This window comes from Colletotrichum orchidophilum, assembly GCF_001831195.1.
Source record: "Colletotrichum orchidophilum strain IMI 309357 chromosome Unknown Scaffold_75.1, whole genome shotgun sequence".
Taxonomy (NCBI): domain Eukaryota; kingdom Fungi; phylum Ascomycota; class Sordariomycetes; order Glomerellales; family Glomerellaceae; genus Colletotrichum; species Colletotrichum orchidophilum.
Genome location: NW_019173031.1, coordinates 225412 through 243246, shown reverse-complemented (window position 1 = coordinate 243246; position 17835 = coordinate 225412). Strand labels below are relative to the sequence as shown.

General features: G+C 54.2%; 6 protein-coding genes across 6 annotated transcripts; 2 read left to right on the top strand and 4 right to left on the bottom strand.

Moving 5' to 3' along the window:
- Nucleotides 1-1834: 1834 nt before the first annotated feature.
- CORC01_08737 (amidohydrolase) lies at nt 1835-3493 on the top strand (the record flags this gene model as incomplete). Its single annotated transcript, XM_022620367.1, has 1 exon — nt 1835-3493. One exon carries the CDS (start codon nt 1835-1837, stop codon nt 3491-3493), a length of 1659 nt encoding a protein of 552 aa, XP_022473205.1.
- Nucleotides 3494-3727: 234 nt separating this feature from the next.
- CORC01_08736 (endo-beta-1) lies at nt 3728-5311 on the bottom strand (the record flags this gene model as incomplete). Its single annotated transcript, XM_022620366.1, has 3 exons — nt 3728-3945; nt 4024-4624; nt 4706-5311. 3 exons carry the CDS (start codon nt 5309-5311, stop codon nt 3728-3730), a joined length of 1425 nt encoding a protein of 474 aa, XP_022473204.1.
- Nucleotides 5312-5907: 596 nt separating this feature from the next.
- Nucleotides 5908-7375, bottom strand: CORC01_08735 (zinc carboxypeptidase; the record flags this gene model as incomplete). Its single annotated transcript, XM_022620365.1, has 3 exons — nt 5908-6500; nt 6576-6920; nt 7039-7375. The coding sequence occupies 3 exons, from the start codon at nt 7373-7375 to the stop codon at nt 5908-5910; spliced, it is 1275 nt and encodes a 424-aa protein (XP_022473203.1).
- A 4016-nt stretch (nt 7376-11391) lies between these two features.
- On the top strand, nt 11392-12793 carry CORC01_08734 (uncharacterized protein; the record flags this gene model as incomplete). The annotated part of the gene is made up of 2 exons (XM_022620364.1): nt 11392-11766; nt 12470-12793. The coding sequence occupies 2 exons, from the start codon at nt 11392-11394 to the stop codon at nt 12791-12793; spliced, it is 699 nt and encodes a 232-aa protein (XP_022473202.1).
- A 1096-nt stretch (nt 12794-13889) lies between these two features.
- CORC01_08733 (uncharacterized protein) lies at nt 13890-14937 on the bottom strand (the record flags this gene model as incomplete). The annotated part of the gene is made up of 2 exons (XM_022620363.1): nt 13890-14582; nt 14674-14937. 2 exons carry the CDS (start codon nt 14935-14937, stop codon nt 13890-13892), a joined length of 957 nt encoding a protein of 318 aa, XP_022473201.1.
- Nucleotides 14938-15710: 773 nt separating this feature from the next.
- CORC01_08732 (pectate lyase L) lies at nt 15711-17049 on the bottom strand (the record flags this gene model as incomplete). Its single annotated transcript, XM_022620362.1, has 3 exons — nt 15711-16199; nt 16269-16332; nt 16394-17049. The coding sequence occupies 3 exons, from the start codon at nt 17047-17049 to the stop codon at nt 15711-15713; spliced, it is 1209 nt and encodes a 402-aa protein (XP_022473200.1).
- Nucleotides 17050-17835: the final 786 nt, after the last annotated feature.

Genomic DNA, 17835 nt, shown 5'->3' with positions numbered 1-17835 from the left:
TGTTAATAGCTCCTCCTTAGATCTTTCTACCTTCAAGATGAATCGTTAACGCGCGGGGAAGGGCGCGAGGGTGGGGCGGGGTGTAGGCCGTGGCGTTAGGCGGAAGATGGGGGAAAGCAGACCGGGGGGGGGTGTGGGGGGGGAGCCTGGGTAGGCAAAGGGGTAGCAAGCACGGACGCGAGCGGCGGCCTGTTCTGGGGCCGGTCTGTGCCCCGTCAGCACGAGCGTCCTGTGCGGGCGGCGGCGCGGGGGAGGGAGGGGGGGGGGGGGGGGGGGGGGGGGGGGGGGGGGGGGGGGGGGGGGGGGGGCTCGGGGGAGGAAAAGGGTAAACAAACACGGACAGCAAAAGTACCTTTCTCTGTTGGCAGCGCTTGCACCTTGCATGCTCGTTTAGCTGGGGATGGCCTTACGGTACACTTGCTTATTCCAATGCCCAGACGGGATGACTTACGATATTCGTTTCTGGTTGTTCTTCTCCATGCTCGCATTTCTGGGCGGCTAATCTTGCACCGACCCCTCTCCTCTCTTCTGCAAAGCGAGCGAGAAGAGGGCGAGAAACAGTCAAAAGCTCGCCAAAGGAATGCTCCATTTGCGGGACGATAAACGCCGCGGTCACATGACATAGAGTCCAGCCATCGACACCCCCTGGCATTCTTCAGTGCTGAATGCTGAAGAAAGACAGGGTGCGGCATGTCTCCCAAGCGTTGTGAAAAGGTGCTAGTACATCGTACTTGGGCAGGCATTGAAGTGTCACCTTTTACGAGGTAGACTACATAGGCTCTGATTAGTTGATGGACTTTTGGTGCCAGCTTCTTTCTATAGATAGGTCATGACCTGAATCCTTCGTGATCCTGGCGGGGCCCCGTTGCTGACAATGGCGGGCCTCCAGGGGTTTCTTCCGTGGACATGAGTATCACCGGGGCAACAAGCCCCCGTTGGAGACCGGAGCCGAAGCTTTTTTGCTCCGGGGTGCGTGCTTTGAAAGCAGAGGCTTAGGACCGGACTTGGCCAACCAATGTAAGCCCGGAGAGTTTATTCGAACCGCTTATATTTGTTGGCTTATACAAACAAGCGAAAGCTGTCAGCTTTGCTTGGAAATTGGTGACGAAACAGAAGACAATGGTCGGCGAGTTATGCGCAGAGGAGCGAGACCGATTTCTGTGAAAAAGCAGAGCCCTGTTGTAGTTCCTGGACAACATGCATTGCGATAAGGAGTATTAGAGCCAAAGACTATTATATTCATCTATAAGTGCTCCATCAGAGGACAAATACAGCTTTCCAAGTTTCAACATCCTAGCTACATGTACCTTACGGATACTAAGCAAGCGGTTTTCAACATCGAGCGTTGGAACATGAGAAGGTGTTGAGTTGCCTCTGTACCCAAAGTAAGGTAACGTACACTCCGTATTGGACTCTCAGGTATCATTCTTCCGACTCTTCAAATTCTCCAAACCCCCCTTCGCCAAGGCTCATGAATCTTCTCAGGCCGATCACGGAGGCACTGCGTCGTTACTTGACAGCATAAATCATCACCCCACCCGTATAGTTCCAACGCCGAAGGCCCGGCCGAGGGCGTCGGAAATCAAACAATTCAACCCCGCATGTCACCCCGCCACCAGGCCCGTATCTAAGCTATCAGTGCTATCAACAAGATGATGCAACCATCACCCCTCTCGCGATCTTGGCCATATTGCACATGCTATTCGCTGAGATAACTTTGGACTGAGAGGTTGCTAAAGTTGCTAAAAGTTACACAGCGCCGCACAGCGCCTCCGGTCTAGCGTTGTGTTACCTCCTGCCAGGGCCATCAACTCAGACTATACACGGCCTCAGCATGACGACTTCAACACACGCCGTCTTCCAGAACGGAAAGATCTTTAGATCCAACAACGCACCCCCAGGCCAGCGGACAGAAGCCAACTTTGCAGAAGCGTTGGTGATCAAAGATGGCATCATCACCTTTGTCGGCAACGCCTCCGCACCCGAGGTGAAAGCCGCTATCGACGCCGGCGCAGAGGTCCGCGATGTGGGCGGGCGCACTCTCCTCCCCGGCCTCGTCGACGGACACATCCACCTAACCCAGCTCGGCCAGACGCTCCTCAAGCTGAGCCTCGCCCACTGCAAGACCCTCGAGGACATTCGAAGCACAATCAGAGACCACGCCGCCGCGAACCCGGACGCCAAACGCATCTTTTGCAGCGGCTGGATGCACTTCATGACGCCCGAGGGACCCCTTGCCTCCCTCCTCGACGACCTCGACCCCCGCCCCATCCTCATCACCGCAAAGGACCTGCACTCGACGTGGTGCAACACCGCCGCCCTCAGGGACCTGGACCTGGAAAACGAGCCGGACCCGCCGGGCGGCGAGATCGTGCGCGACCCGTCGACCGGGAAGCCCAGCGGCCTGCTCTCCGAGGCGGCCAGTATGAAGTTCATCCCCCTCTACATGGCCCGGACCTCGACCCTCCAAGACCGCATAGCGGCGATCAAGACGGCCATCAACGACTACACGGCCGCCGGCTTCACCGGCCTCATCGACATGGCCATGGAAGAAGACGGCTGGACGGCGCTGCAGGAGTACCGGAAGCAGGAAAAGGCAGCGGGCCGCATATTGCCCATCCGCTTCGCGGCCTACTGGATGATCCTGCCCAGGGACGACGACGCGGAGAATATCAAGCAGGTCGAGCGCGCCGCCGAGCTGGCGCGGGCGTTCAACCTCGAGACGGACCCGGACTGCCGCCTCGTCGGCATCAAGCTCGTCTGCGACGGCATCATTGACGGCTGCACGGCGAGTCTGAAGGAGCCCTACAGCCACAACGGCGACAACTGCGACCCCGTCTGGTCACCGCGGTACATGGCGCCCGTCGTCCAGGCGGCCACGAGACACGGCCTGCAAGTCGCGCTGCACGCCATCGGCGACCGCACCGTCGCGGACGCCATTGACGTCTTGGAGGCGCACGTCGGCGCGGAACACCGCCCGCGCATCGAGCACCTCGAGGTCACGACGCCAGAGGACGCACGGCGCTTGGGCAAGCTCAGCATCACGGCGTCGGTGCAGCCCGTGCACTCGGACCCGGCCATCCTCCGCGCCTGGCCGGCGTTGATCGGGCCGCACCGGTGCGGGCGGGCGTTTGCGTACAGCGAATTCGCGGACGGGGGCGCGCCCGTGGCGATTGGGTCGGACGCGCCGACGGCGCCGCATCATGTGATTGATAACTTGTATATTGCGACGACGCGGCGGTCTGCGCGGGAGCCGGCGCTCGAGGCGGTGGTGAATCCGCAGTTTGCGCTGTCGCTGTGCGATGTGTTGGCGGGCGCGACGCAGGGCGCGGCGCGGAGTTGTTTCTTGGAGGACCGGGTGGGTTCGTTGGAGGCCGGGAAGAGGGCTGATTTGACTCTCTTTGATCTTGATTGGGATCCGAGCAAGGCGTTGCAGGCCAAGACGTTGGAGACGTGGTTTGATGGGACGCTGGTGTTTTCTGCAGGGAGGTAGTTTCTGTGATGTAGAGGTCGTCATCATGGTATCACTTGGATTTCTGGAGCTGGTTGAGAGTCGTGATGACACGGAGTTGAGATACAGAGAGCAAACATTTTCAATTTACAAAGACGTCAAGGGTGAAGGTCTCTTCTCCCGTTGGACTGCTTCCCATGTGATGTTGCAAAATAACATGAAGTGACAATACATAAGTACACAACCTCTAAAATGCCCAAAGACACTCTACTTCTTCTACGCCCAGATCATGACTGCGACAACGATGCCCATCAAAGTAGCTAATGACACGCTGTATGAAAACGACGCTGCAGTACTCTTTGGCTGGTTCCCTGGACTTCTCCCAGCGGAGGGCATCGTCTGATGAAAGGCCTCGTACGTCTTCTCCATGTCGCTCTGGAGTTTCCTGATGGACGCTTTCCCGCGATACGCGCTCCAGTTGTGGTCAAGGATGGCTGTAATGTTATGTCAGTGATGTTAAAAGGTTTCGTTGTCAAAGTACCGCTGGACAAAGTGACATGGTATAGACTCACCCCAAGGCTCATCCTTGTCCTGCACACCTTCACGCGTGTAGTAGCTTCCGCCCATGACCCAAACCATCCAGCTAATCTGCCGATCAACCATAAAGTCCATCAGACACCTGCGGAACTTGTTCTTAAACGCGCCGCTCTCATCACTCTGATCGTGTCCCCACTCCGTCATAACCAGCGGCGCCCGGTTGCTCGTCCCGTTCGTCCCGTTGCTGCCACTCGTCATGACATCAGACCCAAACGCCGCCAGAATATCCCGGTAACTCGTACACGCGTCGTCGACGAGCCCCTGGTCGTACTGGTGCTGTTCAAAGACGAACTTGTTCTTGAACGGGAACTCGGCAATGGAGAAGTTGAAGCCCGGTTCGCTGCCGAATCGGCCCTGCACGGGCGCCGAAATGTCAAAGTCAAAGATGCGGCCGCCAAAGAAGATGAGGACGTCCGGGTTCGCGGCGTGGATCGCGTTGGCACCTTGCACCATGCGGGTTTTCCAGGTCGTCCAGGTCGTGTTCTCCAGGCTTTCGGGAGGATCCCCGGAGAAGGGGTCCCGGAGCTCGTTGCGGAGACCCATGCTGGTGAAGGTTGTCCAGTTTGAAGCCTTACCCTACGTGAGGGGGAGTTCCTTGATTAGCGACCCTAACCAGGAAAACATATGTGGATGGGAAAAACATCAGTTTGAGCTTACATGTTCTGCCATGTAGGATAGTCCGCGGACCCAGTTGGACGTGTTGAAGTTGGTATCGCCAAACCACCCGTTCCCATCGTACGGCGTACAGCACCAACCAGCCTTGGACACGTGGTTGTCGAGATGGACGTAAATCTTCTGCCTCCCGAGCTCCGCCGCGACAGCGTCCCACACATCGAGTCGCTTGGAGCTCTCGTTGAAGGCCGGATTGTTTTGAAGAATCTGCTTCAGGATGGCCGTGCCGTTCTCCGGGCCCAGCGCGTTCTGCAGCGTCGTCTTGAGGTCGACGTCGCCGCCCTTTTCGACAATGTCGTCGACCATTTCGGTGGCAAAAGTCAGGCGGACGGCGTTGAAGCCCGTTTCGGCGATCCTCTTGACGATGTGGGCGACGGACTGGTACTGCAGGCCCTCTGGGAGCATGGTCCGCTCATGGCCTGCCCAGTTCACGCCGACGAGGGCGACTGTTTCGTTGCGGGCGTCGACAATGTAGCGGTCGTGGACGGAGAGCGGCAGCGGTTGGAGTTCTCTGCGGGATAGCTCAGCGGCGGTGGAGAGTGGCATCGCCACCGCTGCTATCAGCGCCGAAAAACTTGTGAGTCGGCGCATGCTGACTTGGTGGGTGTTATTCGTTGAGATTGTACATATAGTTGATGCTCGTTGAACTGGAGCGTTGAACTATTGTGCTACGAGACCGTGGTTGGTATCGGGATATCAAGAGTGACAAAGGACTCCTGAGACAAGAATGAAGTAATCCGGGGTATGAGCACAAGCGTGGGAAACATGACGACAGAAGGGGAAATAAGGTAGCGAGATCCTTGGCTCAGGCCCTCCCTCCCAGGCACGCCGGGTACTCATACGACGTCGGCCGAGACCTTGATTGCACATGCAGCCGGAAAGTCGTCTGAAGTTTAAGGGTCAATGGCACGGAGGACGTATCAGCGTGCGACGGGCTGTGCTTGGACGCATGTTTAATGTCGGCTCCGGCTTGGAGGAAACGAAATACACGATTGGCCTACAGTGTAGAACGCGGGCCCACGGGTTGTGAAGCGAGTTTGGATGATGTTGTTTATTCATTCATGTTCTGAAAGAATACTTACAGAAGACGACTACGAAATTAAATACATGAAGACGGAAAGGGTTCAACAAGCACTTTTTCTCTATAATGAGAAGTGTCCATTTACTCGTTTGTGCCAAAGCACCATCTACTTCATGTTTTGAAGAAGGTAGCGGACACCAGCATAGGTCTCCTCGCTGGTTGGCACGATCTGAGAGGCGGGCAGAATGAATCCGTAGTTGCCCGTGTCGCGGAGCTCCTGAGTAAAAGTGTAATCGGCCTTGACGACGTCGTTGACGTAGTCGACGCTGTTGCCGGTGGCCTTGTAGATGGTGGTGCAGATGGGGCCGTACTGGTACGAGGTACCGTGGACGGCCTTGATGGCGGCGACGGCGCCCTTTGCGAGGGACTGCAACTCGGAGTTCTTGGCGGAGACGGCGGTGCAGGAGTAGCCGTAGGGGGTCATGAAGAGCTGGGAGTAGGAATGAAAGTCGATGAAGAGCTTGAGGCCCTGGGCGGATTTCGTCTTTGCCAGCCAGGCGGAGAGGGCGGCGGTCTCGGGGGCGTCGCCCTGGGAAGCGCCCTTGAAGTCTTCGGCGCAGGGGTCGGTCGAGGCACCGCCGGTGACGGACCATTGGAAGGGCCAGTTGCGGTTGATGTCGTGGCCGATGCAGTTGCTGCCGGAGGTGCTCTGGCGGTTCTTGCGCCACAGACGGTTTGTGGTCTGGGTGTAGATAAAGCCTTTATGAAGAGAGAGAGAGAGTCAGAAATAAGGTTCACAATGGAAGTGAGGGGAGAGACTAAAAGCGAACTTACCGTCTGGGTTGACGACGGGGAAGATGTAAAAGTCGTACTTGTCGACGAAGCTCTTGATCTCCGTGTCGGAGGAGTACTTGCTCAGGAGGTTCCAGGCAATGTACTCGTTGGCCAAAGTGCTGATCCACTCTCTGGCGTGAACGGTGCTGTGGAGGACGACAGCCGGCTTGGTGCCCTTTGAGGTGCCGTAGATGTGGACGCCGGTGATGGCGTTGCCCTGAAGTGACGAGCCCGAGGTGACGATCTCAGCGTTGCCGGGGTACGATGCGACTATGTCCTTGAGGAACTGGAGGTGGTCGGCGTACGCGTGGTACGAGTTGAACCAGGTCGCGTTGGCAGAGCCGACTGGGAGGAAGTCAGTGGACGAGCATTTATCACACCGAGATGCGTAGAGGGAGAAATGAGCACATCCGACACTGGTGACGAAGTTGGATTCAAGTGTAATAAAGGGCTCGACACCTACCAGCATAAACCGAGAAGCCAGACTCGTCCGCAATCGAGGCGCCGAGGTCCTCATGCATGGTGGTGACGTTCATGCCGGCAACCTCAGCCTTGAATGAGGCGACGTCGGCGGCGGGGACGACAATGTCGGCAAAGGCGCCGGCTCTCGGAGCGCCCTTCCAAGTGGTCAACCGAAGCTTGTCGACGACGCCATTGACCCTGTCGACCTCGTCTCCGACAGAGAGACGGAAGACCTTGGTGCCATCGTAGCTCACGCGCTTGGCGCTCGCGCCGGACCCCGCGACTGTGGCGGCAGAGGCGGCGGCGATGAGGGTGGAGAGGGCGACGAGGGACTTCATCGTGTTGAGCTTGGGAAGATGAATGGAAGAGAACTCTTGAGAAAGAGAGAGTGTGAGAGAGACGGATGTGAGTTAATGGCGACCGCGCGTGAGAGTTCAGCGAGGGTGCACGGAGAAGCGCATCCCCGGCATCTTAGCCACACAGGTGTGGCCTCCCTTTATGTACGATATACGAGTGCGAAGAGAGTTTGGTACCTGAGAATAAGAGATTGAGAGAGAAGAAAGAAGAAACATACTCTCCAGAGAATTGGATACCTCGTTGGCAGGCTGCAGGGCCAAAAAGGAACAGTAACCTGATAGGAACAGGACACAGGATGAAGGACGAGGATCGGACCGTCGGGCATTGCCTGAGCAGCTCTTACAACCTTCCCGTTTTGGTCATTGCGGCCCGCCTTGAGAGTAAAGTATCTCAAGTTGCCCTGTCTGTGTGCCGTTTGCTCTCCTGCTTTTTGACTTTGAGACACTACTACCTACCTATCCCCAGTTACTGGGTCGGAAAGACCTGCCCGATCGAAACAAGGCGAGATGCGGCAAAACATCTGCAAACAAAAGTCCCCGTGTCTGGGGAGGGAACATGCAGATGGGTTATCTTCTCAACAAGTTGTGTTGCCCCAGCTCGCTTCTCCGCGCTGGGTTTGCTCAGAGGGGGGGAGGGCGGTAAAGATCCAAGGCTACCGACGCGACTGGCTGATGATTCTGCGTTTAATAGCGCACAGATCCCGGGTTTGGGGTAGGGGGTAAGGGGTTGGGGGGATCTGGAGAAGGAAGGTTGGAAGCTCGGAGAGAAGGATTGGATGCGGCTGGGCACGTCCACGTCGGCCAGGGGATTTCTCGCATCATCAGACGAGCATGCAACCCCTCGAGACATTAGGCTGCTTACATGGCACAGGTTCTACACTGAGGGGGCGAGTGGCATGGAAAATGGCAGACCACGAAAGACGCCGGATGGTCCTTTTGCATGGTCTGGTCGGCCTTGAAGACTTGATTAAGCAAGTCAAACAAAAGTTTAGATAGATTGGGCTGGTAGGACTGGTGGTGGAGCCAATGCGACCCAAGCAAACAACATGCAGTACCAGACTGCCAGTGTCCCCCCGCGAGTTTCTTGGAGTCTTGGACAGATCCAGGAGGTCAAGTGCCGGATCGCGGGCAGTCGACCTGCCGGAACTGGGGTAGCGCGGCGGTAAGGATTCAAGGATCATGGGGATTTGGCGATCGCGGGTTGGGGTTGGCGAGCTAGACTTGGAGGGCGAGGCCTAGGCGTGGGAGGCTATGATGCATGGGCCGATTCCTGCAACAGGAGCTTGATTAAGATAGGCTACGGGCTAGTCACGACCTGTGTCTTGAAGAGTAGGCGTCCTAGTTCTAGACCATAATTAAGGGGAGGTGGTGTCTTCGATGTATCTTTGGGTTGGGCAGGGAGGGCACAGTCTCACGGCACTCCTAAATCTTATCAACCCATCATCCAGGAATGTCGGTTTAAGTCTAAAACGCTTATTTGGTGGATGGGGCGCTAATCTGGTCCCCCCGCCTGCCTTGCCCAGCATCGATTAGAGTTCTTCTCGGGCACCCTAGCAGCTTCTCCATCTTGAACAAAGGTGAACAGTAAAGAGGACGAATCACATTGTAGTTAGCAGGTAACAGTGGAATTGGTATTCTAGACTTTGAGCAAATTATAGTAGGAATCTGAACTCTTAACTCCTAGGGAAATCGTGACCGCGTTCAATTAGTATGCCCTGCCACTGTCGGTATATCCATTAGGTTCTTAGGGACCTCAGGTTGAAGAGAATGTCTAAGTTGAGTAAAAAAAGTATTCGAAAAAATTGGAAAGCTTTTGTGTTAACATTTGATTGAAAAGTGCCTTTTTATTCGCTACTTGCGTCGGGGCGTGAGCAGGCCTCTCTGCTGCTGTGTAACCGGAAGTACTCTAGAAGACTTGGAGTTGCTAGGCTCTTTCAGGCGGCATTGACGACTTGTAATGAGCAGAACAGAGCCTCTGATCTAAATAGTTGCAGCTACATCACTGCGTCACACCTAGAGCGCCCGCCACGCCCACCCCCACCCCCACACGAACTCTTGCATTAATTTCTTAATATCTTATTCAAAAGTTTTCCTCTTTAAGGCGGCGCCGCCGCTGTTCCCCAGTGATGATAGTGGCTAGGCGTATAGCACGTTTAATTTCTCAGCTCTAGGCCGTCCGGACTTTATTTTACTTGCAATGATTAATCCAGCCGCCAAAGAAGAAGTCGTCGTTGCGGTTGTTCAAACGTATATGGGATAGTATAAGCTGGTCATCCTTTATAGCGATATAGAGCTACGTAACGTATCAAGCCACGCGGTGAATAGAAATATTATGTTGGTGGGTTTTTAGCCGGCAGAGTTCAGCTATTGTCCACCTCTTGGCTCGTTTAATTTCAGTATTGAAAATGAAAAGGAGAAGCTTGTGAGAGACGGCTTTACTGAAGAACGAAATTCCGTCGTGGGATACGTTTCGAGGTGTCTCACAGCGGCACGGTCAGAGAACGCTACTGATGTGGCCAAGAGGGCGCGAGACGTGTGACAGCTCGGCGGACTGAGTCGGTGGTACACATTTGCTTATGTTGGTTTACGTAATCACAGGGTGATTTGTTCGATCCAACCGTGGTGACGAAGGGTCAATTAACTTGTATTGATCTCTGCGTCAAGAGGAAAAGAGAGGTTCCAACCGTGGGTTGGATCGCCGGTTGAGCGCTGATATAGAGACCCTCAGATGGCCCCTGCGCTGGCGCTGACTCGAGGTCGAATTGGGCTTCCAATCCGACAGCTTCAAAACACCTCAGTCTCCGAAACCTTACCCTGTTCGTGGTTGTCACAATCTATTCCTATCGCGGAATACCTCTCCGTTGATTGGAACTCCCTTGATCATGTTGTCACTATCTTTCAGAACATATTCGGTTCATGGAACTCTGGTCAAGGTTCGCAGCAAATCCAATGTTGATCGCTTAGTTGTCTGTCTTCTCCGGCTCCATGTCTGGCTCATCTGACGTGAGTTTTGTGCCGCAAAGACAGCAATGAGTCATGTGTTGTAGACTCCGTTGTCTTACTAATTGCTTTTGGGCAGTAATTATAATTCCTCTGGGTCGTCTCAAAGTCTGTTTTCAGTCCTCTGTGTTTTCTCCATCCTTAGGCTCCAATACTCGAATAATACAAGAGTGAGAAAATTTCGTACTAATATAATAACAACGCTTGATAAAGTCAGGGAGCTTTTAACTTTTCAGTCCCAGAGATAAGGAAACACAGGCATGGATTCGATAGCCGATTGCTAGCGAACATCACCTCTTAATAGCGCGAAAGATGATACCCAGGTGCCGCCAGTTCACATCTCCAGGCCTATTGTGACTGCTACTTCTCCATCATGCGTAGACTCCGTGCGGTCCCACTGAGTCGCGGGGACAAGTAGTGCAGGCTCAAACTGACCCCAAGGTGCAGACCACGCTGTCGGAACAATTTTTCATAGCCTGCCCCCTAGTCATGCGGATCTCACACAAACTCTTTTCCTTTGCAGGTATGGAGTTGCGGATCAGACGGCAAGAAGGCCATGACATATACGGGTCTCGCACAAACTCTAACCTGTGTTTTCACACCATACGACGACAACCAAACTTCACCTGGTTCGTTTAGAATTAATTAAAGATTCTTACTTTGGCTCACAACTGTGATTCGGAAATTGGTTTGGATAGAGAGCCTTGAAAACCCAACGCATGCCATGAATCGTTGAAAGGAAAACTTAGTCAAGTACCTCTTGAGACTGAAAGAGTGAGTCCAAATCCCGCTCCCTTTTTTTCCAAGTATATATTGGAATCCAGAGCACTCTCGGCAGTGCAAGAGCCTTTCTTTCACTCATCCATTTTCTTCTACCCACGTTCACTCACTTCGAATTTCCGAAACTGCCAGTCACTAGTATGTATTTCACCAAACAGTTACTGCCACAGTGGTAATACTAAATGTCGTTTTCGTACTAAAGTCGTTTAGCAGGAAGCATGGGCAATCTTTTACCTTTCGTGATCTACTGGGGCATAGCTGCTGCAGCGGATTGCACCAGGAACGATGTTGTTCGATGGGGTCCGTTTGAACACAACCCAGACAGAAACCTTCCAACGAGTGTCGGCCAGACGGAATCTTACGCTTGGGACAATAACTGGATTACCATCGAGATGCTATCAACAAAGGTTGCCGTAAACCCTTATCACGAGGCTCCAAAAGACTACACCACCCTGAACATTGTCAATCATGGTTCGTTGAACCTTCGGGTCCGCATTGAGACAGGACATGGCGAGCCGTGGGAGTATTTTCTGCCTTCTAACGTCAACTGCGATGTTGGTGACTATTTTATACATGCGGATGCGCCTTACCAGGTGACTTTTGCTTCTTGAGTGTTTTAAGTAGAGTACACTCAACTAGACAGGGTTAATGAAGGATATCGAAAGCAATGCTTCAAGAGAGAGGAGGGACAGTAATGAAAAGTTTGAGGAGCAACACAGCCACTATATAAGCAAATCAGACGGCTTAGCTTTCTTCACAGGTGGACGTCCTGATTAACTGTTTCCAGCCCCTTCTTTGTCGTAAAAGTCTCAGTTATACCGTCCCTCGCTATTTCAGCCCTCCGATGAAACGATGCCTACTCCGCCTGACAATAATATGCTCAAAGATTCCTCAACATCCTTTTGCTTTCTCTCATAATAATACCCAGTGCTACATTCACCAAACTATGAGCTATCTCTGGGACGTGTTTGTAGTCAATATTCCAAGATATCCAAATAAACCCCCGCCGGTTTAGTGTTGAAAATCATGTAAAAGATGGGCAGCCCGCGTCATCATCAATTTTGTCGTCCTCACTCTTGACCTGTTCATCCTTCTTGTCGACATGGTCTGCCTGGAAGTCACTCACATCCGTCTGGCCACAAGACAAGCAAGAATCTCAACACCAAGTGGAGCCCCAAGGACCCATGGTAAAGTCACCGACCGGTTTCTGTGACCCTCATTCTCGTCCGAGGTACGGCTCAATCGAGAACAGCATCTTGACGGGGTTGTGAAATCCAACGACTATCCCAACCACAGCCTATATCAGACTCGGCCCTGTCAGCTGCCGTTGATGATGAGCACGCTAGTATCGGGTTCAGTCGATTTGCGGCCTTCGACAAGGCCCTCTACCATTGTAGTAAGCCCGGCAAGGTCATTATCAGGCTGTCAGGCATCTCTATTCCCCTGGTCATACTTGCCTCTGCCCTTAATCAGGGCATTACCTTAAACATCTTCGTCACCATGGCCAGCTCGACGTTCAGGCAGCACAGCTCACTCGCCGCCGTTAACACTGCCAGCCAGATCATCCATCCCATCAACAAGCCCTTCATCGGCAAGCTCGTCGACATCCCCTCCCGCTGAACGACTTTTATCGTCTATATCGTTCAGTCGGCTTTGCAGACATAACTAGCTCCAACACCTCCACCGCCTTCACCAAATCTTTTTACTTTACCTTAGTAGGAAGTCCGGGCTCAACATCCTGAACGAAAATCATTATCAGCGATCTGGCCTCATTATAGTGGCATTGCTTCTTCAGCACCGCCCTGGCAATCCTATTCGTCGTTACCATGGCTGTTAACAACTTTATTTCATGTTCCAAAAGTTTTTTCAAACAATTAGCAGTGGGTACTAGACGTATCAGCGATCGCTATGCCCTCAAGCCGCTGACGACGAAGCGCATACACCTTCAAAAATGGCCTTGACCATCCTAAATACCTAGTTTGTCCTTATACGTCTGCATCGTTAAGCAATAGACAGATCTCTTACAAATAGACCATTAAGTCAAGCATTACAAGCATAAACTCAATATCATAGGGTCCATGGTCGGTCCTATCAAAAGACCACGCATCGACACAAGTCCAAAATTCCAATTAGCCTGCGGGCCGAGGTGAGGCGGTGGGGGATAAAGTAACTGCTGAGATTTGTCTGGCCAACAAACGTCTAGATAATTCGGCTTAGCAAACATCATTCTATTCGGTCGCACGCGCACAGGGCTCCTCCACACAGTCGGTCGGTTGGACAAAATGTAGCTAAAAATGATTCACATCGTACGGCAAAAGATTGGACGATCTGGGAATCGAACCCAGGACCTACCGCATGCTAAGCGGTCATTATACCACTAAACCAATCGCCCGTTGTTGAAAAGCGGCCTTTTTCAGTGCCTATAGAGTGCTTCTGCGTGAAAGTCAGACCACGCGAATTTAGTACGGTTCGTCCCAAGAGACGCTGCCAGATGCTTTCTCGCGCTCTGAGAGACTCTATGTCGTTCGAGACCACCCAAATTAAATCGCTTCGACCATAGACTGCGCAAAGTGTTCTTCCAAAGTCGTGCACCAAAGTCCCTCGACCGCATGGCCTCAGCGATTCCCAGAGTCAATGCCATGCAACGACCAGCCATCCCACCGCGGAGCGTGATGCCATCGTGAATGAAACGAACGGGCGGGCGTCCTCCACATCATCACGCTTGCCTCAGATTCTTCATTGTGACATCAAACGCCTCCGGATCCCGCCCTATCACCGCCCTCAGCGTCTCCGACACAACGGCAGTCTCCCCTGCGCCAATCGCCTCCCACGCCGTCGCCCACGTCCTCGCATTGTCCTGCGACCCGAACCGCGCCACAACCTGCGGCAGCCGGACATACTCGTCCACGCTCACCTCGCGGATCCGCAGGTCCCTGCCGGCAACGGCGCCGAGGACCCCGACCGTCTCCGCAAGAGACCAGGCCCGCGGCCCCGTGAGCAGGATCTTTTTGTTGACGTGGGCAAAGTGGTCCGGGTCCCAGGAGTACTGCGCCATGAGCTTCGCCGTCGCCTCGGCCAGCTCGTCGCGCTTCACCCACGACACGCCGGGACCGGCGCCGGCGCCGGCGTGCGGGATGAGGATCTCGTCGGTGGTGGCGGTAGGGGCGTTGACGTCGAAGAAGGAGGTGTAGATTGGGTACGACTCCGAGTAGAGGCCCTCGCGGACGGCGGTGTAGGTGAAGCTCGGATCGGAGGCCGCGGCCGCGGCGAGGTGGCGCTCCGTGTCTAGGTGAGCTTGCATCACCTCCGCTACCGAGGCATCTTGCAGGTCCCCGCCAAAAGCTAGTGAGCTGTAGAAGATGTGCTTTACGCCTGCGCGGCGCGCTGCGTCGACGGCTGGTAGTTGCACCTGTGGTTTTTTTGCTTGCTTTTTAGTCGCCGCTAGGTGGAACGAGCTAGGCCGACAATGGACCCGTTGGCAGTTTTTGCAACTCTCTCACCTTTCTGCGGTAGTCGTGGACATGACTTGGGTAGGAAATGAGAAAGAGCACTTCGATGCCTGCGAAGGCGGCCTCGAGATCGGAAGGACTCGACTCATATGATGCCTTGCGTGCGCGGACGCCGTTCTTGATGTGGTCTTGGGGCACGCGGTCCGGGTGACGGTTGATGAGAATGATGTGATCGCTGGGGAGGAGTTTCAAGAGGTAGTCGTACGTGCTGCCGCCAAGAGCGCCCGAGCCCGGGAAGATGCCGATCGACTTCATGATGATGAACGGTTGTTGTAGAATCGGACGCAATGAAGGTGCTTCAAGGACGCAGTCGAGTCTAGATGTTGATCTCGTCAATCAATCTGTCGATGATCGCTTCGACGGCATGAAGAGTGCAGTAGTCAAGAGTCAAGTGCAGATAAGCCCAGGTGAGATCGTGACATGATACGCATGATCACATCACATCACGACCCCCGGAGACTTTTGCTTGGCAGGGGACTGCCCGGTTTGACATGCATATTACGTCACGCCACCCCTTATTTACAAGTCTTATCAAGCATCTTCCCTCGCTTTTTCTATGGCACCTTTGTGAGATCCCACGGTGGAAATCGAGCTCGCCCACCCACCCATCCCCATTCTTTATTAATGCCCGATTTTTAAGTTCCGATCCCGGAGCGGAGCTATTGCCTTTCATATGTTGCAGTGTGACACAGGACTAGCCCGTCCCCGTGTCCCGGCCCCGCAGCACGGCCGTCGTGTTTGCTCGATAGCGGTCGTTGTGGAGTTGGGTTGCGGAGACGTGTGTCACACTCAAGGGATGGTTGAAGTTGCGTCAAGATGAAGCTTAGTTGTGAGGCTTTCTAGCTTGTTCACTAGTAAAAAAACGACGTCTACCCAGAGGCCTTTACACCGCGGAACACGCGCTCACTTGCACCTCGGTAGAAGAAAGCGGCTTCATGTTTGTTTACAGGGAACTACCATAAGCCATCTCAAAATGCCCCTGTATACTCAGTCCCCCCGCGAATGGTCCATCGAAAACGACTTCTGCTTTATTTCCAGGTGGTAGTAGCACCCCTCTTAGCGCCATCAACAAGCACCAAAAAGTCGCTGGGCACAATCTTGCCATTCTTGTCACGTGCACCAGCAACAAGACTAATGTCGACGCTCTTGAAGCTGGCATTCGTCAGCGCGGGCACGCCCAGGACGTCCCACGAGTTGTTGACAGACGTCTGGTTGTTGCGCAGGCTCGCCTGGCCGGCGTAGGTGGCGTTGGCAGCGGCCCCGGGGTTGTTGAGGGCGGCGACGTTGCGCTTGAGGACGGCCGTGGCGTTTACGCTGCGGAAGCCCGTCTTGCCGTTTAGCCACGCGGTGTTGGCCTCGATGATAAAGTCGCCCGTCTGTGAGTTGTCCGTGAAGCCGTTAGCCTTGTTGCCAAAGGCGATGCAGTTGATGACGTCGCGGGCGGCGGGGAGGATCTCGCCCGCGCTGCCGCCGCCGAGCTTGAAGCCGTTTCCGTTGCCGGTGAAGCCGGAGATGTTCTACGCGGGATTGTTAGATGCGGTGGTGGAGAGAGAGAGAGGATGGGGGCTTTGCGGTTGTGGACGTACCCAGCGGTTGAAGCCGTTGCCCCACGCGATGCTGTCCTTGATAGTCAACTTGGAGTGGAACTCCCTACATAGACTACTGTTAGCTCTTGCGTCTTTACACCATCGTCAAGCATCTTTAGACGCACCAAAAGTCGACACCGTCGTCAGAGTTGTCCCAGAATCTGCTGCCAACGACAATGTTGCCCTCTCCCTTGCCTTCCTTGATAGCAAGACCATCGGCATTCTCGCCACTGTTTCTCGGGTCGTGGTTACCGTACGAGTCGAGGTACGAGATGACGTTGTTGGATAGGGCACCCTGCATGTGGAAACCGGACTCGTAGTTGTCCCGCGTGACGATCTGGTTGAAGCGCAAGTTGCTAGAGTCCTTGACGTAGACTCCGTACGCGCCGTGGGTAAAGGTGAGACCGGCAAAGTTCCAGTATTGCACGCGCTCGACGTGGAGGACGCCGCGGTTCCGGTTCAGGACGGAAGCGCCGACGGGGGCGGGCGTGTCCGGCAGGCCCTCGCCGTCGATGATGACCTCCTCGTCCTTAGCGGCATGCAGGGTGATAGGCGCGGCGGCGGTGCCGTTGACGGTGATGTTGATGTTCTTTAGGAGGTCGTAGGTGCCGCCACGGAGGATGATGATATCGCCTGGCTGGGAAATATTGACGGCCGCCTGGATGTCGCTGAAGGGCTTGGACTGGGAGCCGTCGGGTGTCGCGACGCCCTTGGGGGACACGAAGATGTTGGCCGCCAGGGCCAGGGGTAGGCAAGAGACTAATGCCGGTAGGAGAAACATGGTTTGTGAAATGTGTTTATGTACTTTGAAAAGAGTGTAAAGGTCGGGTGCAAATCACACAAAAAAAGAGATAAAGAGAGTGAGAGAGTGGGAATGGTATGAAGGACTACTCCCGCCTTTTTGCAGGCAGTGAGAGCATGGCTCCGGTGATGATTTATAGGTTGAGTGTGGGCATGGCTTCTCAGTCGCAATCGGGGGGCTAATTGAGGCAAACATTGATACCACCGAGATTGATCCCTCTCGGCACTCTGGGCTAGTAGCCAAAACATATTAAGAATGTCTTGGTGCTCTCTAAGAAACTTTTTTTCGCAACTTTGCTAATTCGTAGATAGCGTGGGTTCAAGAGTCGTTGACCCGCAAATGGAAGTTAAGGCCTAGCTTGTTGTGGTGGGTGGTGCTGGTGCTCAATTAACTATACCTTAATGATGCGACACCCCTACCAATGGTATCAAATTGGGCGAGATGGCGCTAGTATGCCAAGATGGGCCACGCACGAGAGAGCCCATGGCATTCTTTTTGGTCGTGGGCCCGGACTCCCGGGCTCTCGGTGCACGAGACGGCGAGCGAGGTCGTTTGTCGCTAGCCCCAAAGAACTCCGTCTATACTCTCGTAACATTATTTTGAGTTCACGATAGAGCCAAAAGTTGGTTCAAGAGTCTAGATCTGGGCCCATGCGGTATCAAGGAGCGTGGGGCCAGTAACGTTGGACAGCACATGGCTATTGCTGAAATGCACTGCCCAAGTTGGCTGATGCTTGTCAAGTCTTCTTATACGGGTCTCAAAACG